The sequence below is a fragment of the Anser cygnoides genome, chromosome 7 (genome assembly GCF_040182565.1).
Source record: "Anser cygnoides isolate HZ-2024a breed goose chromosome 7, Taihu_goose_T2T_genome, whole genome shotgun sequence".
Lineage (NCBI taxonomy): Eukaryota > Metazoa > Chordata > Aves > Anseriformes > Anatidae > Anser > Anser cygnoides.
This window is the reverse complement of record NC_089879.1, coordinates 10,152,826-10,175,088: the sequence shown is the minus strand read 5'-3', so window position 1 is coordinate 10,175,088 and position 22,263 is coordinate 10,152,826. Positions and strand designations below refer to the sequence as shown.

Below are 22,263 nucleotides of genomic sequence, written 5' to 3'. Positions count from 1 at the left end.
GCTATGCTCTAAGCAGATGCTATCTAGTTCCACTTTTCCAACAGCAGAATAGACTAGAATTAAAATGATGAATGCCTTTACCATAGGCTTTACTCCAAGATAACTATTGTTAGCTTATTTAATACATCCGAACTCAAGAACAAAGACTACAAAACCCTCCCCCGGCAATATTTTGCCTAAATGCTGGTGCTTTTAAAATTACAATGCTAAATCCCATCTGGTATTCAGGAAGCTATGCCACTTTGATGAAAGATTTTTTTTATTTGAAAATTCAAGATAGAAAATCTAAAATTTGAAGCGTGAGGGGTACAGTGCAAAACTGACCCTTTTCTTCAAAAATAAAGAACATCTGTATCCTCATGATGGACACTGGAGGTCCAGTAAGATGATGCTCCTGGAACATCAATCAGCACTAAGACAAAATTTAATAACTTAATAGTTAAAGATTTAAGTAGTCCTTCAAACTTTGATATAGCTGTCACTAAGCACAGAGCATGCTCTCTGCCTTCCAACATTGTTACTGATGTGCACCAAGGACACAGAGCAGAGCAAAGAACTTTATTAGCTAGGAATAGAACACCTGGTCCCCTAGATAGCATCTGGACAAGTTTTCACAGGTGCAGGAAGTGGCCTGTTCTGCACCCTGTGTTCCTTTCCTTCGGCCCTGAGCTTTGAAGAAAGCAAAATGTTCAAAAACCATAACACATTTGCACAGATACACTCAGAGATTTTAAACTGACATTGCGCAGATTTCAGAAGTTTTCAAAATTGTGCTCCTTGTTAAAATGAAACTTAACAGTCTTTAACAGTCTTTCAACAGCTTTGATCACAGAACACTTACCCCAATTTCCTTAAAGACTTTCACTGCATTTTTCACATGACTGTAGGTAGCGCTCTCGGCTGCAAGAAAGAAAACACAGAAATAAACAAACTGCAATTGAACTTGGGCTATCCTGTTGCCAGGACAAACAGAATCAAGTAAAGTTCCAGAGAGAAACTGTTTGACTTACCATACACAGCAACATTCTTCTCTGTCCTGCTTATTAAGTGCCTGTGTAACTTTTGAATGTATTCAGACTCTGAAACAGGACCCCTAAAATTGTGCACAAAGATGACAGCAGAGCTATATGCCTCCAGTAAAGGTCCCAGTAACCTCTGCAGAAAAGTGATGTACTGCTGGTGCTCTTGAGACTGACTCACCTAAGAAAGAGCAACAAGAGGTTAAAAGACAGAGACCAGCAGAAATGGCAAAAAAAACCCCGCACTGCAGTACATGGCAAAACGTCAGCCCAAATAACCATTAAGAGTACAGGGGCACAAGACAGTACATTATGAAAGCATATCAAAAAAGTAGTTTACCAGTTTGTTTGTATCGGCTCTGTGAGAAAACTGGTATCAGTCTAAAAATCAACACGATCAATCTATGAAGAATAAAACATTTAGCCACTAAGATGCTTAGGCCTTTTTGTTTCATGACACCACCATTGCCTTTCCACCTCCCTATAGGATTATTTGATATTTCTTCAGCTGTTTTCTCTATGGGAAAGAGAAACAGGTTTTTTTTACCAACTGTAGCAAAATATGACAGGCTAATACTGGAACCAGCAAAAAGAAAAAGGTTTTATCCTTAGCCCTCCAGAATGAGAGAAGTAGTCTGTCTCTGGTAACAGGCTTCAAGGTTACTAGCCTTGGTACCTTAGCTTCACATTACCTTCAGGTAACAATCTCTCTGCTCTTCTCCAAAATCACTGTCTTCATCTTCCTCATCACTTCTCCAAGTTAATGGTTCAGGGAGTTTTTTATCCCACTGCTGCTCTGTAAGACTGGGACTAACATCCTCCTGATCATCCTGCTTAAATTTGAAAGACAAGGTGGTTAAATAGGTAACATAAATAAATAAATGGAATGAAATCTAAGCAACCGACAGGCTTATTTTATAATCTCATCCAACTAAATCAGTCCATTCATTAAGAAGTATTTAACGAAAACAGGGGAGACCCTTACAGACAGGGTTGAGATATGCAGACAGAAAAGAAATTTGGTGAGGAAGACTGCCCTTCTGTAGCCTGCCTGTCACATAAAAGTGAAAATCTCTGCTGTAATGTTGCTGAACCTTCCCACCAGCAGCCAGGCAACAGCAATTACCAAGAAAGTGTTTTCAATTGCATTAGGATAGAGAGCTGAGACGCGATCTGGATGTGGATGTTGTTAACCATTGTACTACTGTTACTTTAAGGACATATTAGTAAACTGCGTTTTATTGTATTACAAGAGCTGAAATCTCAGTTAATGCAGAATGCCAGAAGTTCCTATTTTTAAGTGATAACTTACTGCCTCTAATGATGCTGTTTGTGTATTTGTCCCCACGTGAGACATCGGTTGGAATATAATGAGCTAGTTTTAATTGCAAAGGACCCAAATTGTTTAAATCTCAGTTATGCCAAGACGCTTAGTCCCCTCTACCTGTTGTGTCGCAGCAATTCTGTTCTGCTAATCACCCTGACAGGCACCACCCAGGTTTAGCCTACAAATACTCCACCAGTAATCTGTCTTCATATCAGGGCATGGATTTACACTCATAGTTACCTAAGATGCAAGTAAGCGTCTTAGGTAAATACACATTTCAAGGCTTCTGAAATGAGTGCATGATGGCAAGAATACCACTGGTAGATTTTTTCACCTTGAACTCTTTTTTTCTCACAGTATCCATAGTTTGTTTTTCATCTATTTAGGAAACAATTATTAATTAAAGGTTTTACTGAAATTACAGTGCTCTGTAAAGTTGTAAAGTGCTGCTGCAAATAAAATATGAGGTAATCTACCAAGGCAATAAGCATAATCGAAAAGTACATACATACTCGAACTACTCAAAGAGTGGTTTAGTCCTGTTGTGCAATAATGCAAGTATGTCACAAGTTCAGGTGCACAGTAATTCAGGTGCAACAGAAATACTCCAACTAACTGATGCAACAGTCAATTTCAACAATGCACCTTCAGAAATGAGTTTCAGAGATAGCAAATACACACCCAGAAGAATAAGGGAAACCTTCGTGTCAATCATTTATGATTATTTGTTTTGCTCGAAGCAGAACAGAGATTCTCAAAGGTCACCAACACTAAGTCACTCTGGAAAGTCCCCCATATTCCACTTAGAAATATAAATCATGCAAGATTAAAAACAAGTGGATAACAGACATGTCATTATGATTACTGTCATAATATTCATGACAAAGAGAAAGGCTTCTGTAGTAAATAAAGTATAACATCCTTCTCATCTCACAGTATGATCAGATGTTATATTCAGAATGAAGCAAAGGCCAGAAAATAAGTTTTAAAAAATACTACAGAGATTACTATGTGTTGGGATTGTTTCTTATTTGTAGAAGCAGACAGTAGAGTCACAGGAAAAGAATTAAGAAATTTTTTAAAGCATGTATCAATCAATTTATTAGGGAATTTCCCAATGTGTTAAATTCAGCAGGAAAGCAAAAACATCAGAAGGTGCAGAAAGTAGCTACCCCTTTTAGAGAACAGGTTTTAAAAACCCACAAACATTTCCAAGCTAGTGTTTGCACTGATTATGTAAATTCTTAATGTTTTAAAAGAATAAGCAGGCATAGAGTTTCACTAAATTTAAGAAGTTTACTGACGGAGTATCTATTTTTTAAGCATTCAAATGTTGCATTGGTCTGGTATGTCAGATAACACAACTGAGTATTTACACACTGCTGAACAGTTATGTACATCTCAGCTTTAAAGAGCCGAATACCAGCCTCAGCAACCAAAATTTACAGAAGAACCATCAGCACAGGTTGCATGCTTGAGTAGACAGAGGTGTCTATCCGCTACTGTCCACACCTATCTTGCTCATCTGTCCCCAGGCATGGAACATACAAGAATCTTCCTAATCCAATGAGTAGCATTCAGTTTTGGATTTATTTAATAATGATTACATTTTAATGCATGATAACATGTCAGTAATTAAGATAAAAAGCGTGCAGTTTTAACTCCAAAGGAGGAGAAGGTTTAATATCCAGGAGTATTGAGTAAATATTACCTACAATTACATGTATTAAAAATGTATCAAAAGGTCTGCCGTAAGACTGGAAAGGAGTAACAGCCATGAGCAAGCACACCAGAAGTAGCTCTAACCACTTTTGAAAGTAAAGAGCTGCGAAAAAAAGCAGCCAAATATCTCTTCTACATGCTATTTTACTTTTTGTCACTTCCCCCTGGGCTCCATGGTTTGGTTACTGTGCACAAAAAATGTCTGGGAAGCAAGAGTATGCTGAGTCAGCCGCTGCCTCATCCCCACATTCCTGAACAACATATGCCTCTGGTGACAGATTGTACCACACAGCAACTCCAAAACTTCACACCGTGTGAGCAGAGAAGGTTTACAGGAATTCCTAGATCAATGCAGAGGAGTCCAGGAGTGCCAAAAGATCTGTTCTTTTACAAGTAGAAATTAAACATCTGTGTAGCTATACTACAGTTCTGAAGGGCTCCAAAAATAAAATAAATTCCAATTTCACAAGGCAGCATAAAATATGTCATCTTTAGTAGGTGTAATGGAATGGGACAGTGACATTACACAGTGATTTGTAGGCTCACTTTGACCATCCCCAAATGTCTGATGCTATAAACATAAGAATCAAGCATCATCAGGCCTAGACTTGTTCATTTGTTACAAGCCTTCTGTAATACAATATATTTAGAACAAGACTAACAATTAGCAAGCATAAACTACCCACGGCTGAAGTCACGTGCAAGAAACAGCACATTTACTATCTCTGTCATCTTACCTCGGCAACCAGAAGAATACCATATTGTATTAGCCGTTCCACTGATTCATGGCAGACTTGATATATCACCTGACAAGGCTGCAAAACAAAATAAAATGCACTAAATAACATAAAATAAAAAATTGCATCCGTTATACCCATTACAGACACACACCAGTTCCCTGCTCTGTTTGAATTTTTTAGATACAGCATTATTATTCCTTTTAAACAAGTTATTAATCTTTTATCACCATAATCCGAATGTACCGCTCTCGTCTATCCTGGCAGACAGACATACAATTTTTTCTGATTATTTTTTCTGGAAAAAAAATCATCATAAAAGTAAAATCATTCAGACTTACAGCAGTGATTTCTTTGGAATTTAAAGAAAATTCCACTTTTAAGAAACTGCCTTGTATGTCTTGAAACTGAATTTAAAAAAAAAAAGACACCTCTTTTGCACTGATTATAACCATGTAGGAAACATTTTTTAGGTTAAAAAATCAGTTATTAACTCTGAAGGTAGAAAGATGAGATTACTGAACAACTTTACCATATGAACTACATTACTGCCCGGACAAAAATACTAAATTTGGTTTATGTTTCACTTAAAAAGGTGAGAGTCTGGAAAAAAAGGTCTACAAATTTAAGAAAGAATTCAAGAATCTCTAGAATTCTAAGTAACTTGTACATATTAAAAAAAAAATCTAGCACTGAAAATTGTAAGTATACAGATTATCTTTCAATACTGAGATAACATGAGTTCTCTTCAATGTTTTGCAACAAAACAAAAACCAAAGTCAGGCCATATTTAAAATTTACACTAACTATTAGGTATGGAACTGTGCAACTCTTGCACAACTAAGTAAATTAGGATTATATTTTGAATCTAGAGTCTTCGTTTCCACTGTAATTTCAATCATGCATGCAAACTCATATGAGTTTGGTACTCTCAAATATTATATTTGTTTAAATCAAAATATTTAAATAGCTTTTGGGGAGTGCAGATAATAGTTGTAATGGTCTAATGACATAAGCAAGACAAAAGATGAAGAGGTCCAACATTCAGCTGTGGGAAGCTGACAGAGAGATCAACCTTTCTTTCTCAGGAAAAGCCTGATGGCAGCAGAGTAGAAAAGCTTCAGGCTCACCCCAGCATCACACACTTAGCGCTTGCACATGCAGCTGGCGTACACTCAGTATGGATCCCCTAAACCTGACTGACTGATTTTGTCATACCTTGCTGAGAAAACTATATAGCGACAACAATGTGGCAAGTTTCACACGTTATCCGAAACCAGACAGTGTTTGGTTGAATTGTTCTGATGCAACTATACTCACTCAAATGTTCAGACATTTCCTTGAAACAAATGGTAACAACACTATTTTTTTTTCAAATGATGTTCAACTTCCTGCTGCCCTTTATCATCAGACTGCACTTGCAGTGAGCATATCAGAATCAAGACACTTAAAGAAAGAATTAACTCTCATTAACTCTCTTTTAAGTAGCAAAGACAAAAAAAAAAGAAAAAGAAAAGTTAACAATTAATACAATCACTTACCAAAGATATAGTAAATTCATTAGAGAGCAAGTAACACAAGCTGGCAGCTTTTCGGACAAGGTGTTCTTGACTAATCAAACTGGGGGAAGCACCATTGGTACCATTTCTGTACCTCTTACTCTGAACTGCACGAAGACTGCAGGCTAGAGCAGAAATAAACATAACCAGAGTTTTTCCAAAGAGCTTTACAGCAAAAGAAACTTAAACATCTGTTTTGTCTATTTCTAGGCCTATAAACAGTCAAACATCAAGCATGCATTTGAAAAATAAAGATGGAATCACCACTGTTCTTTTGTTTCCAATGTATCTCAGGTTGAAACAAATTCTCATTAAAATATTGCTAAACAAAGCACAGGTTCTGCCATATTGGCTCAAAAATCCTACAGTACCTTGCCTATGGCAGTGAGCAATACATTAATACTTCCAAGAAAGATAAAGGCTGGTGGAAAAGTTGAGTGGAAACACTCCAAAAAAAACAAAACCAAACTTACTTCAACATCAATTTTGTTAGGGTAAACAAGGGCTTAAACAGGAAGGTGAGAAATATATAGTAGTAGTAAATTACATAGAAAACTGGGTTTGGGGTTGAGTGCAGACACTTTTTGACTTCATGGGTCACAGGAATGTCTTTCCATGGTAAACCCCAGCACGTACCAATAATTGCCTCTTTAATGAATACATGAAGAACTCCATTGCTGTAGAAGTTGAGTTCAAAGACAGCAGGTATCGTTGTGCTGGGAGTGATGAAGAACTCATTGTTTCGACTAGTGTTTGTGATATTTACACAGTTCCCCAACAAATGGATGGCATGCATGACAACATCATCTGAGTTCCCTGAAAAACCCAAGTCAAAGTCACGGGCTAAGACCTCTTCCTTCATGGAGAAGAAATCTTCTACCAACCTGGAAAGATCAGTTCCCTAGAAATAAAAACAGAATCAAAAAGTAAAATAATTTTCTGCACAAAAGTTTATCTGTACATTACATGTACATAGCAAATACATAAGAGACTTTGATTTTCAATAATCCAAAGCCCAACAGTCATATTAGAAAGCCTTGTTTTTCACTGAAATAGACCGTGGGTTTTGAATTACATACAATTAAAGCCAAGCACCTATTCGAGAATGCAAGATTTTTGGTTGAATCTTAGTTTATTTCACAACCCATAGAAACCTAAGTCATTCTGTAAGAAGATATGTTAGAGATCTCATATTTCCATTGCCTCCACTATAAAATGAATGATTGGTTATCTGGCCACAGTGTAATTAACAGAACTCACAAGTGGTTGGAGATACGGGGAAGAGCTTGCTTTCCTTGTTTTTTGGCAAGATAGCTTCAGATCACATAATAAAATGCTTCTTTCATCCCATTATTTTAGGAAACTGGAAACAGCGAACTGATGGGAATAGTGATACTGCCTTTGACTGGGAACATTACACACCTGACCAATACTTTTCAATGTGTTTGCAATTTATGTGCAATAAAAGCTTCAAATTGGAAGGAAAAGGAATTACAGACAAAATGCCAAACACACTTGTAGGAGAAAAAAAAGTCCAAGCCCAATGCACAAAGGTTCATTTAAACATCAAAATAATTTTGCCAACTTGGCACAATATTCTAGTACCAAGGAAAAGCAAAACTCATTCGAAAATTAACTGAAGAGGCACTAGCATATTCAGTGGTAAATGTGTTTCAACATCAGAGATCTAGAGTGTGATTTTAACACAACGGACAAAAAAACATTTACTCTTTTAAAAAGGCATAACTAAATTTTGAATTTAAAAATCTATTTTATATGAATGTATATTATTATCTCATCAATAATGGATTATCTCCAAGCATTCACTGCTAACCAAAATACAAGACTACATGAAATCCACTTCAAATGCATCTCTCTTCTCTCGTCAGTATCACGCAATAGTAGAATGCATACTATGCTTCTAATTAACAAGTTTAAAGCACTGTTTGTCCATTTATGCAGCGCAAAAGCCTTACCTGTCTATGTCTGTACAGCAGCAAACAGGCAACAATGTGGGTGGACATCACTGCACAGGACTTGTTAGCAGCTAGAAGTAAACAAGACAAAGTTAAACTGAAACACTTCAACTATCAGAAAAGTTTAGAACATCGTTACAAATGAAACACTAGCCACTACTTTAAAAAAAAAAAAAAGTAGTGATACTGGCAGAGAACTGTACATTCTGAATGAAATACAAAGTGTATTATGTCTATACAGTAACAATCAAAGGGTATGAACTATAGAATTTCAAGCATGCCCTGACACTACTGTATCTCAGCCCTTAGCGCTTCAGCTCCTTCTAGCAATACATGATGATCATCATATTCACCCTACAGAAGTACCGTAAAGACCATGGACAATTCTGGAGACCTGCAGGTATGGAAAATATTAAAGTAATCAAACTACAGAAACTTGAACTCAGAAGCCCGAGTAAAACTCAGAAATTTACTAAGCTAGAAGTGCTGTTTCGTATGCATCTCTTAAATCTGAAATCACAGATCTGCTAACTGAAATGCACACCACATAGCCTGTAAGCGAGTGGTCCGTGTAGCTAGATGATTTCATGAGAATAGTAACATAAATAATGCCTACAAGACACTGCAGTAACTTCTTACATGGTGCAATGAGAAGTCATGATGTCATATTGATACATTAATATCAACACAAACACTTCAAATTACATCAAGTTCAGTATACTAGTAAAAAAAATACACAAGTTACCAATATAAACAGAAGGTCTGTACAAACAGAAAGTCTATTAAATGTTCCAGAGGGACAGACGATGGCAAAGGAGGGAAAACTGTCAAGAAAGCATGTGAAGTCAAGAAATGATCACCTGGAATGGAGAGAATTTGGAAGTATGACACTACCAAACAGCAAGTTAGTTCGTGCAACAAGCAAGACAAAATAAGAAGCTGACAGTGACACTGAAACACTTACTGAATAAAATGTGCTCAGCCAAGTTAGCTATCAGCTCTCTTCTGTAGGGCTCACTGGTTATATCCCTGGTGTTAGGCAATGAAGCCTCTCTACCTTCATCCACAGTATCATTAGGTCTACATACAGAATAAAAAATTGTATTATGACATTTAGATTTACATTGATTTTTATTTTTTAGATACACTAACTGAACTACAGTGCAAAAATACACTATGAATTCTGGTAAGGGCACAAAATGTAATGCATAACAAGATCCACAAGAAGTTGAATGTCTAACAACTTTTCCAGACACTTTCTTCACACTAAAGAACAATCCAAGATAAGAACACCAATTGAAAAAGGGCAAACAGAACATTTGCCTTGTCCTATGGCTATTCATGACTTTGCTATTACATCACTTGCACCCCACAGCTCTTTTCAATGAATACGGACAGAAGTAGATTAAACAAATCTGCCTAGAAGGCAGTTTTCAGCTCAGCCACTCCACAAGCTAGAAATGGTCTTTTGTATGGACCCCAAACTTTCCAAAGATAAATGACTTTGTCTTTACTAGGACCACACAAGTTTGTAAAAGTCGAGCAAAACTTCAACTAAAATCTAAGTCTTTGTAACAAATGCAAGTCTAGCCCTATGGTGAAGTTTTTCATTTCTGAGTGAGTCATATCCTTGAACAAGGGGTACTCACTCACAAGTTCTCACTATTTGGTTTGGAATTCTACCAAAATCCACCTGAGATGTTTGTGGGTTTTAAAAACATATTCTTCCTTTTTCATTAAGAGTGTTATTTTTCTTCGCTGACTAAATTATTCTGCAAAATTTAAAATTAAACCAACAGAGGTCACTATAATTAATTTTTTTTTAAAAAGCCTCCTCAAGCTTATTTGAAAAAAAAAAAAATCCCCAGAAAGAATGCAACTCTTGGAATAAATTGCACAGTTATAATCGTATAATCATTGGGGAGTTCAATCATATCTTGAAATGTAACGCAGAATACTAAAAGCCAAAGGAAAATTGAAAAAAAAAAAAAATCAACCTGTCATCCCTCTCCCCAACAACAAAAAAAAACTCTACCTTGATGGAAGTATAGCTGGTAACAAAGCTTGTTCCAGAGAAAGAGGAGCAGGCACAGGTTTTTGACTTTGGCTGTTGACGTATTCCTATTAAGAAAAGGATTGATTTTTGTTGGGTTTTTTTTGTACTTTTCCCACATTACTTCTGCATTCAACTGATAACACTATTTATATGAAAAAGGCAATTATTCAAAAATGCAACAGTGATTAAAAATAGCTTACATTAAAAGAGTACTAATAAGGTTACAGAAGTGACAAGTTTGCAACACTTTATTCTCTTTTAATTCTATTTTATGAAAAGGAAAACTTTCCACCGCAAGGAATCCATACTTGGTGAAAAACACTGCCACAAAAAAACAACACATAATCCCTGTCAGCATCTTGCTGGGAAGAAGTCCTTTGAGACTAGCTTCTCTATGATTAAATTAATGAGAACTGCCTTCATTAGCATGAATGAGAGCGAAGTCTAGTACTTATTCAGAACCCACAAAGAGATTATAATTATTGCTTGTTGCTGCTTTCCTCAAACACCAGGACAGGAAGCATCTCCATAGGTAAACACCCCTATAGAAGCTTTAGCTGTAAGACATCACAAAACTGAAGCGCCCAGAAAGCAGGCATCAAACCACATACTTGGAATTCTTGAATCCCAATTTTCTCAGAAGACTCTCCTTACAGGTTAGCATTTACATTACTCTGTTTTCAGGACACTGTGTTCTTTCAGTTCCTACGAAGACTAATGTGGGAAACTACAGAGCCACTTAGCCTGCTGGTCAGAAAAAGTTCTCTCCCAGGAAAGCTGTTTAAAAGGCTTTCACAGCCAGCTCTCCCTCTTCTGCTTCTAATTCTGTATATTCACAGAACTTCAAAAGCTCAAAATTAACCCCAAAAAACTCACCTTAGAAAAATGTGCAGTGATATAACTGCATCAACTTAAATTGATACAGTTACGTTTTTGCAAATCTTGGTTAAGGCATACTTAAACAATTTATGTCACGCTTATTCTATTTCTGGAGTACAAGAAAGAATGCACGTACAAATGAGACCTGGCAGAGGATGCTAAGAAGGTATAGAGTGATCAGTATTTCACTAGATTAAGAGGGCAGATAACATTCTTTTCCCTATACTGATCCAAGAGCAATCATTAGCTTACTACCAAGAATAGCCTGGAAGTGACCCAAGCCTTCTTCTTTGGAAGTGAATTAATATCTTTCCCTACTACACTAATTATAATGCAGTGCAGACAGTCACAATAATTTCATGCTGTGGTAATTGAACCCTCCAAAGCTCTCCAACCTACTGCTTTTCTGAGAGAAGTAGGGCAGAAAGAAGAATGCCTAATTAATTTGAATAATGTTCTAGTAGGTTGTTGTTACAGCAGTTAATCTTATTAAAGTCACACTAAAAAAAAAAAAGGTATACTGTAGCAGAAGACAGATTAGTGAAATGCAGATAAATTAAGTATAATACTAGCAAATTGCAAAATGCAAAGAGATAAGGAAAAGAAAGTGAAAGCAGCTAGTAGTGAGCCAGCCCCTTCCCCAAGAAACCACAGAACAGTATTTTGTGAATTTAGGCAACAGGTGAAAACTAATAATGAACTATGGAATATGTAGATTTGATGATATATCCATGGTGCCTTTATAACTACTAACTTGCTTAACAACTTTAAAGATCCAATGAGACAAATACTGTTCCTCAACAGTAGTGTAAACCATTCAATTACTTAAACTGGAGAACTGTATCCAGTTTCCTTCAACTCCAAATGTCTATACAACTTAAAGAATTACTACACGATACACAGATCACTTCAAAAGCTGTTAAAACAAACAAAAAAAACAACAGTGAGAGTATTTACGCTAATTCAAAATTAACATGATCCTTTATGTCAACTTTGAAAGTATTTCAACTTAACACAATTGTGTTTGAAGATTCATGCCTTCAGTGAAACAGCGAAGTTACATACCTTTGTCCTACTGGAATAGAATTCTGCAGATCATGCTAATAGTGACTACCCCCAATGAGAAAATAAAAATAAATGTCCCATTACAGAAACAGCAAAATCAAGCTTCAAAATAAATCTTCAAAATACCAAACTTACTTTTAAGGAAAACGGTTGTGCAAAATCTACTCTGACACACCCATAATTCTTCCGTAGCATTCTGAAGACTCCTCTAGCTATACTCCAAAGGCTTTCATTCTTCTTAGGCTTGCCCTGGAAAATATGAGTAGTAGTTGGGTTTGGGTGTTATTTCTTTTTGTTTTTTTTTGGGTATTTTTTGTTGTTGTTTTCTTCCAATTTGCAATTAAAAAGTTATGTTTAAAATTAAAAATGCATCCAACAGACAAGACGACCAAATCTTCTGACACACCTTATAACTTCAAGTAAGTCTAGAGAACTACTGTCTTCCACATGTATTACCATTTTAATGTATTATTTTTTATGTCATGGATTTGCATTTAGAATTATGTTACCTATACCTCGGCACTCCCTATCAGAGAGGTTCTGTGATTCATGGCTCTACATTCTTCATCACTAACACCAAGTGCATGTGACAGAGAACTACTAGCACATCATTTAACTGTGTAACACATCCTCCTGCACATAAACAGAAAATCCCCAAGGCAAAACAAGCTGTTAAATTGCTCTTACCAGCTGTTCACTGTTATAGTGACCTTCAATTATGCGATCATAGGAGATTCCCACAGGTATAATTAGGACATCAGGAGTAGCATTTGAGAAGAGAGCATCCACCACCACAGATAAAAGACCCGCTCTAGCACTGGATGTCTTTCCACTTCGAGACCTTGTGCCTTCCAAGAATATTTCTAAAAACTGCTGCTGTCTCAACAATTCCTCTATGTGCTGAATACAAAGAGACAGAAAAAGAAGAAAAAATAAATATCTTCATATACTCATATACTGGCAAATTCACATTTGAAACATATTGCTCCTTAGCAGCAAACATTTCCTTTTACAACAATGGAAGACGATGAGTTGGCATGAATACTTGTAAGAACAAAAAAAAAAAAAGGCAATAATTACTGCTTGACACAAACCCAGACCAAACTGCAGTTTAATTTGCGTGAATATACAAGCAGTATACTGCCATTTGTTCAAGAACATCTCTAGCAACAGTTGATCTAGCTGATTTGCATATGTCTCTTCTGGTTCCTCAGTACATCCCATCTTCTGAGATGCAAATACAGCTATTTTACTGAGTCCCACAAAGAACTCCATCAACATATCATAAACAGAGACTTCTATTAAGTTAATAAAATCAGGCCCCAGTACAAAAGAAATCAGAGAAACAAGATTAAAGTTTAATATTAATTCAGAGATTAATTCCACTTACTTTAACAAGGATTATGCAAGGTGAGAATCTTCTCATCCTCAAAGGTACCAGGCATTCAATTCTCTCTTATTTCACACATTCAAGACTTGATACAAAAATGTATCCTGCTTTTCTAGCATGAACCCCAAGACAAATTCAAAGCAGTAAAAACAATCCCAAGGCTGATGGAAATTACTCTACTTGCCACCCAACTGAAATGCTACCTATGGACACAAAGACAAGAAGTACATACCACATAGAGCAAAGCTCTGTAGAGGAAGTCCTTACGACCATCAGGACTCTGATCTAACTTTCGACGAATGAAAAATCCTCCTAGCTTGCGGATCAATGTGCTACACAATAAAGAAGAAATACACTCATTGGTTTCAGATTGTACGAAACTACTACACAGCCAGTATAAAATTCCCAGCACACAACAGGACACCGTCTTAGTCAAGATAGTCTCCTTCTTTTCCTGCTATTTCCCACAATGCCCAGTGGCTCTTCAGAGATCAGGTATTCCTAAGTTCTTTGTCACAGGCAAAAAAATACCTAGAAGATCTTCAGATGTTCTTCAGCCACCAGAAATACGATTTAAACAGAGATCAAACTGGAGTACTTTCCCACAAAGTTCTATTCACTCAGTACTGTTACTGCCCAATAGTCATCTCATGTAACTTCATAAAGAATAGCTGCCTATTCACATATGGTTTTCACATACTAATCTTTCTTTACTCACCTACCCACTTTGAGACTCCTAGAAGAAATTAATATTATTCTTTATCCCACTTAATTTCTCAAAAGGATTTTGTTATGGTCTTTCTCCAAGCATGCAATAGGAACCAAAAAATTCTACAGAATTGCCCAGTAACACTGATGCCCTTACAAGCGGACGTAGGATATAGTGCACAACTGGTCAACTGATCATTCCCCCACTTCAGCCTTTCTCAAATAACGAGATTCCACATAGTTTATTATCATTACCTGAAGATCGGGATGTTGAGATTGTTCCCTGCAGCAATATAGGGTGCTTTGATGTTATGGCAGAAAAGTATGAATGTAAGGAGCAGGTAGTCAATGTGAGATTTATGAACAGGCAAGAAAATAAGGGGCAAATTCATCTATGGAGAGGAGAGAAGAAGAAGAAGAAAAAAAAAAGACAATTGATAAGAACCATGGAACATTACTCCTTTTCTAAAATCTGTCATCAAGATTGCTTGCATATTATCAGAACTGATGATGCCAACATTCATTTCGTTTACTTCTGGTTTTCATTCAGCTGTGACGAGAACATTTCAATAAACTCTACTTTTTAATTTTCCAAGGACTGCAGTTTTTAGTTGTATGCATTACCAGACAGAATGATTGATATTCTTCAGACTCACAGTACTGAGAAAACAATCAAAAAGTTTCAAGGGATGTGACCAAATCAGAGTCACCAAAGTGTTGCTATTTCTTTCTATAAGACATCAACAAGAATCTATGAATAGCGAGGTTCCCAACACTGTAATCAAAAGATAACAGAAAATAACAGGAATCATTTTTTTCTTTAATTTATCTAATGCATCTTTATAAAGTAAACTCTGCAAAAATAATCGAGTCATTTGAGTGTAAACGAGATGGCTGAATTTAGGAGTTATTTTAATCAATTTCAGTAAATATTGAAGGACTGGCAATAGATTGCTAACAAGGAAGACAAATTCTTAAAGTTTTTTATTCCAAATTAAGGTAAGAGCAATTCTGAAAATCCTAAACATACCTACTGATTTATTACTGGCTGCCTCAGCACAGAAAAAGAAATAATGCTGGATGCAGGTTTACGTGAGATAACCATTCAACCTTACAGTTAAAATCTGACCCTGAAGCCAAGATGAAGACACTGCTGACATAGTATTTTAGGTTACACAACTCAAAGAACATAGTATTTAATTAAAAACATTATTTCCGAGCTCTGAGAGAGATCTGTCTAGAATCTGCTATGACATAGACTTAGGAGAACCCTTCTGAAAAGAGAAAGCACTGTAAACATTAAGAGAAATTCCATCAGAAATATGCCTTACTAGATTCTTTCCCACCCCACCCTTACCTCTGTTGCTGCTTTGACCATTTCTATTTGACCTCTGTGGATCTGAATATTCCAGAAAAAGCTATTAAACAACTTCAGTAACACCCAGCCAGTCAACCTGGAAAAAGAACAAACATAATTCAAAGAACTTCGTTCATTGCTGCCCTCACTTTTATATTGCTTCCACACAACTAAAGACAAAGCCATAAAATCTCATTACTTCATATTCAAAAAAACTTACTATGAAATCAGATTGCTTAACAAGTCTTTGCCTATCAACTAAAGCCTCTTGTAATTATGGCACAGAAGTTGTGTCAACTGCAGTGCAGGCTGTTCACACCACAAAGACTACTGTATGTATGTGGCAAGCTAACAGAGGTCCTATGATCGATTGCAGTAACTAAGCACGTGGATAAACATGTTAGGTGACACGGCGAATCTGGTCTTGTAGGAAAACTTAATATAGTTGCAAAAAAAAGATACGGTTTGCATCACAAAAGTGAGTGAAAGGACTTTGAACATGACAGAAGCAAACTGATCTTCAGTAGTGAAGTCGTATTTTATCTAAGACAAGACTCTAAGACATTTATAACTACAGGCTATGATATTCAATGTGTTACTGGAAAAAAGATCTTTCACAGTCTAAGATCCTGCAGCTAGCTGCTCTTGCCTGTATCAGCCTCAAACAACAAAGGATACTAATATTGGTCTAAGCATTAGCAACAAGCCTAGTTTTAGGAGAAAAAAACGTGTGCATTTAATCACATCATAAGATTTATCCCTTGAAAAAGAGGTAGGGTTTCTGCTGTACCTGAAAATGAAGAATAACAACCATTTCACTAGGTGAAAAGGACTTTTTATGGAAGAGGACTTTTTATGAATAATTATTCATTAATTATAAATAACATGTTACAAGCTTTGCTGGTATAACACAGAGACAGCTTGGCTGTTCTTCTATCCATTGACAATGCTGATGAGCCATTTTCCTTACCTGATTAAAGCCGGTGACACATTTGCTACCATTTCCTGGAGAATTTTCCTAGCTTTTTTCTTCACTTTGTTGATAGCTTTAGGATCCGTCTGAGCAAAACTACCTGGAACGCTTGGTTCAGAAGCTTCATCTACAATGGCCTTCTGCACTCTAACATTAAAAAGTAAAACTTATGAGACAGTTTTGCAACAGAAGAGTTAAAGACAGACAATAACTGCTAGGAATGATCTATATACTACTACCAGAGTAATTTGCAGGCATAAAAGAAGATAAAAAGCCATACCAACATTTTGTGCATTCCAAATGAATTCAATTTAATTCAGTACTGCTAAGCTCTGAATTAAAGAGGTGGATGATGGATGGATGCACTCAGATTTAGTGTATAAAACAGTATGTACACACTTGATAGGTACTAAGTGATCAGTGAATTTCAGAAATGATTAATAAAGTTAAAACTGCAAAAAGCGCAGCTGAAATCTCCTCTTTGTTCATACTTTGTTTTTACTACCATAACAATTTCACTTACCTCATTAGACAGACCCATGCAGTTGCTATTTTGCATTTCTACAGGATCTCCCCACTTGAAATCTCAGTTTTACAAAGTGTAACTAAATTTTATATGGGCTGTTTTCCCCATTTAAAACATATATAAGAGAGATTAAGTGGATTAACACACCGTAACTGTGGCACGAGGTTGTCTGCATTGTTTTACAAAAGCAACACCATCATCTTCAGATGCGACTTGAACATTAAAAATTCAGGAGAGTACTCTGACTAAACTAGACTGGAGGAGTGGGTATGTGGCTGTGTTTCTCTGTGTCAATGGAAAACAGATACCTTACTAGCTGATTAGGGGATCAACATGCCTTTTAAAATGCAGTAGATGAAATAGAAAACAAGCTCTACAAAACAAAGAGTGGGTATAGACACTGTATAATCTTTTTCCAATTTTGCCTCGCACTATTGTTGCATCATAAACTAGGGTAATCTGAAATGCCACTTTTCCATTATTTTTGAAACACTGAAAATTTTTTAGGACAATAGTATGGCTTTATTAATAACGACTTAACTCGAATTAGATAAACAAAAGTTTGAAGAGTTTCCACGCAGCAATTTATTTTTCTGTGTACTGAGTCTGCTGTCCACCCACCACGCATTATTCATTTGGAGATTAAGAATTACGAATCTCCCCTCTTAGTATTCAAACTGAAATTGCAAGCCACAGTCCTGAATGTCTGTGCTAAAGATACTGTATCTTCTAATATATTTTAAAGAGCATGGTTTTCAAAGCCGTCAGTTTCCAAATTCGTAGATTAAAATATAATGTACCAGTCATACAAAAAAAAATATTTTGCATTATCTTACCTGCTGTTATTCAGCACATTTTCTGTCAGATTCTTCGCAAACATACCCTTATGAACATCCCTCTCTTGCACAAAAAGAACATAGCAAAGCCGTCTTGCAAGCCATCCTCTGTACCTACAAAAATATGAAGCAAGTTTGAGTGTCAGCCTCAAAATAAACTACTGGCAAAAAAAAAAAAAAAAAAGGAAACAAAAATAAATACTAAGAAGCAAAAATAAGTAAAGTTCTTCAAAGAGCTACTTAAGAACTTCTGTATTTTCTGTATATTTCTGTATCTTAAGTCCTGACCACTCCTGAGCTTATTCATTATTATTCAGTATTATGCAATGCTCTTTCATTACCTTGCACACATGGAAATATTTGAAGCTTACACTTTACTGCTGAAAGATCTTTGTGAAAGCAGAAGAGAAAACTGTGAGAAGCTGTTAATCCAGGAAAGAAGGAAGCATGTTGCTGGGACCAGGCAGAAAGTCTGGGGCCTGATTAACAGTTTCTCTGTCCCCTGCCTCTACCAAGTGACACAGAAAGCAACTGCCTGTAGTGCCATTGAGGACACAGCAGTAGGGCAACATGGAAAGAAATACAGGGATACAGAAAGAAGCACAGGAAACTACTGAAGCATACAAAGCCCAACCTTTTTTTCATCCCTCTTTACAACAAGTCTGTTCTTAGGACTGGCAGCGCAATGTATCGCTGATGCTCCCTTGGTTGTCCTAGTCCTCGCCCCAGATGGAAACGCTGCCAAGGTCTCACTTCCTTGCGGCCACCTGAGCTGCCGATGCTGGCCGTTAAACCTCCCTACCACATTTCAGTGTATTTACACATGTTGTAAACAGTTATAAAAGATGAGAAGAAACTTGCATACTGCAAAATGTCAAACAGAATTAGCCACAGCTGCTGTAATTGGGATGAGTGCATACGCACAAGCAATCAATACTGTCACATAACACTTACACAAATATTCAGACTGTCTCTAAGGACAAAGAATTTTGCTAACCGTGTTGTCAGGAAAGTAGACTGGTGATGCTGCTTTAATTGCTTTTCCATTTTCCCATTCCCACCTGAGTTTGAGATAGTTTTATTGATTTTTCAAAAAAGCAAAGCGAAGGAGATATGCTTCTTTCTGTCAGGAGTTTTTGTAGCTATGAACAAATTCTAAGAGCATGCATCTACTAGAGGGACCTGTCAAGGTATAAAGGCTTCCGTATTCATTTTAAAGCTCAGGCACAACGCAAAACAATTAGAAAAACTTGTTTTCTAATCATGTATCAAGGACATGAGAAAAAACACACAGAGTAGATCCAGTCAAGATGTATTATTTTGTTCAGAATCTTGCTCCAAATTACCAAAACTGACATATTCACACCTCAGAAAAAGGCCGCTGATAATTCTTGGCCTTAGGAAGCTTATGGAGACACCTGTTGCTGTGGAACCCCAGGGGACCTCAGAACTTCATTATAGTCTGAGAATTGAGGATTTTAACAACATTCTGAGCTAAAGGCATTTTATTTCAGAATTATTCATTAACCCATATTTTGTTGCCCTTATGTTTCTAATTTAAGAATCTCTGACTATTCAAAACCACTCAAGGATGAGACTTCTCAAACTAATACAAAAAGTCAAACACTATTTCAGTTATTTTTCTGTATTCTAAACTACAGACTCAACTCTTAAAAAAAAAATCATTAATTCAAATTGAAGAAAGAACAGTCTCTAACATTAGCTTCCTCCCTCTCAAGCACAGCACAATACTGCCTTTCTTCCACTCAGACACTTTGGCTCATTTCTTTCAGGCTGCTGGCCTCTCTTTGTTTGCTCTGGTTCCACAAACACTGCAGAATCTGCTTATGCTAATGATTACTGCAAAAACTTCAGCAAGCATTATTAACTTTCCAAAGAACAAAATGAAGATCTTTTGTGTACTTCCAGAATCTTCCTTCCAGGACACAAGATATAATTCAGGTAGCACAAAAATACATACTCATATTTATGACAAATGCACCATCTTTCAGGAGCTGCACTCTGCCACTGAGGCAGAGGAGTCACAGTCTAGCAAGACATTTTCAGATTTAACTGTCATTAGTAATAATAGTGAAAGCCTAAATTGTGAGCCAGATTTGCTCAGTAAATTAAAATGCAGCCCGAAGTCATTCTTAAGTATGGGAATAAAACAGCTCCTCTAGCATTATACTACAGATGCTGCCATTTGCAATGAAGGAAAAAATGCTTTGGTTTTTTTGTGAAATAGGTATGACCTTTACACTCCTTGCCAATCATCCCAAAGGACTTTGTCCTGTTCCCAAATGCACACAGCCGAATTTTACAAGTATATTACTTTCCTGAAGTCAGCATCAACTCCTGCATTTCAGGACTGCAATGTATATTCATTCATTCTGGACTGTCCCAGAGATTTCCCTGCTGTAAGAACAGAACACACTGAATTTCAAAAATAAAGACTTGCTACTTTACCTGGTATGTGTTTCATTGATATATATGACATTACGTAGACCCAAAGAAGGAATACTAGCATTGAAGAAGTTATCCTGTAAAACCAAGGAGAAGAAGATTGGAAGACCGTTTCTCTATATAAGAATAGTTGTGTCTTTACATTCCTAATAACATTTAAAATAATGCAATGTTTTTCACCTCTATTATAAACAAAAGCCAAAGCAAAGAAGTGCTGAATTTCCTTACAAAGTATACAGAAAATGTTTTGAAATGAAAATAAAATTCAGAAAGTCACTACTCCCAACTCCAATACTTTCAGTGTATTCTCTAGGTTTTACTGCATACAGAGAAATGTTCTGGTTACTCTCTTCAAGCTGGATTTTTTTTATTATACTCTGGTGTAATATAAACCAGGACTTGTCACAATACAGAACTCTTATTTGAGCCAGAAATTCATTAAGCCACACTCAGCATTAGTAAAACCACGAGCCTTTTTACACTCAGCCTGTGACATCCAGTTGGACAGCGGATCAGGCATCACATAACAGCAGCCCAGGGGTGAGAATATCCATGGTTACGTGGTAAACTGTCTTCACATTCCTGCTCTGTCTGAACAACAAACTCAGTCCAGCCTCCTACATAAAGGCTCTCCTTATCAGACTATTAACTGCTCTGGGATGAGTTTGGGAGCAGTTCCACTTCGGATAAACAAACATTCCCTGGCAGGCAGACCTGAACTTTAATCTTCCATTTTCCAGCTAAGAACCTTGACCAAAAGATTAAATATTATTTGGGCAGAAAGAAACTAATTTTAAAACTGGTACCATGCCAACAGGAAATTATAGGTAAAGTCACTGGGATTGTGCATTTCAAGGAAGTCAAAGACTGGGAAGTTAAGGAGAAAGATGGTTACCAGCAACAGCAAAGCTACAGAACAGCCTCACTACCACTTTTGCAATGGGAGACAGATAAGAGCCTTATTTGTTTGTAGTTTGTTTAGGACACTTCATTTGCCACATATTGAAAAACATGAGTGTCCTGTGTCATTTGCAAATCAGGTAGAAATTACACACTGCAGTGGGAGCAAACACTCTTGCCCCGTGTTAAAGCACAGCTGTGTAGTACATACAATCAACAAACTGTAACTTTAGGCACTTAAATGGAAACTTTCAATTAATACCAATTTCTCACAATGTTCACTCATAATTTTGTGCACTATGACAACTTCTTGGTCTCCCAAAAATCAGCAACAAATCTGAGGATGCATCAACGAACGCCTGAGTCCACTCCGATGCTCTAACCATTAGGCTATAAACTTGCCCTGTGAAATCCATCCTCCAGGTGCCTTGTCACACTTCAGCTTTTCCTTGTTTAATTCTGCTCTGATCCTCTGTCAGGCAGAAGATGTGGTTCTGTGAGATGAAGTGAGCTAATCTCCCAGCTCTGCACCACAAGGGAGCTGCCCAGCTCCCACACTGCCATGCCCTACCCTTTCCCACCACCTCCCCACCTCGTAACTTACATCACCACTAGCACTGATGAATATCAGACCCCTTAATGAGCCAAATTCATTCGGGTACGGCAGAAAACTAAGACAGACGCAGACTAAATAAATAAAGCAGGTAGTTCTGCTTGGTTGGTGAACTTTATCAGCCACAGGAGAGCAGAAAGAATGTAAGAGAGAA

General features: G+C 36.8%; 1 protein-coding gene across 7 annotated transcripts in view; it reads right to left on the bottom strand.

Moving 5' to 3' along the window:
* The window catches only part of GPAM (glycerol-3-phosphate acyltransferase, mitochondrial), a 48,899-nt gene that overhangs the window by 3,496 nt on the left and 23,140 nt on the right, over nucleotides 1–22,263 (bottom strand). For 6 of the 7 annotated variants that reach the window (XM_048060414.2, XM_067000607.1, XM_067000608.1 and 3 more), the window contains exons 4-20: nucleotides 20,600–20,673; nucleotides 18,131–18,244; nucleotides 16,766–16,915; nucleotides 15,796–15,892; nucleotides 14,694–14,830; nucleotides 13,963–14,062; nucleotides 13,028–13,240; nucleotides 12,476–12,589; nucleotides 10,376–10,461; nucleotides 9,305–9,420; nucleotides 8,341–8,411; nucleotides 7,001–7,265; nucleotides 6,347–6,489; nucleotides 4,806–4,883; nucleotides 1,712–1,852; nucleotides 1,011–1,200; nucleotides 842–900 (exon numbers count right to left, since the gene is read on the bottom strand). In XM_048060414.2, coding sequence (XP_047916371.1) covers nucleotides 842–900; nucleotides 1,011–1,200; nucleotides 1,712–1,852; nucleotides 4,806–4,883; nucleotides 6,347–6,489; nucleotides 7,001–7,265; nucleotides 8,341–8,411; nucleotides 9,305–9,420; nucleotides 10,376–10,461; nucleotides 12,476–12,589; nucleotides 13,028–13,240; nucleotides 13,963–14,062; nucleotides 14,694–14,830; nucleotides 15,796–15,892; nucleotides 16,766–16,915; nucleotides 18,131–18,244; nucleotides 20,600–20,673 — 2,148 coding nt within the window. The remainder of the gene's footprint in view (nucleotides 1–841; nucleotides 901–1,010; nucleotides 1,201–1,711; nucleotides 1,853–4,805; nucleotides 4,884–6,346; nucleotides 6,490–7,000; nucleotides 7,266–8,340; nucleotides 8,412–9,304; nucleotides 9,421–10,375; nucleotides 10,462–12,475; nucleotides 12,590–13,027; nucleotides 13,241–13,962; nucleotides 14,063–14,693; nucleotides 14,831–15,795; nucleotides 15,893–16,765; nucleotides 16,916–18,130; nucleotides 18,245–20,599; nucleotides 20,674–22,263) is intronic. The other variant, XM_048060410.2, reaches the window with a different exon arrangement.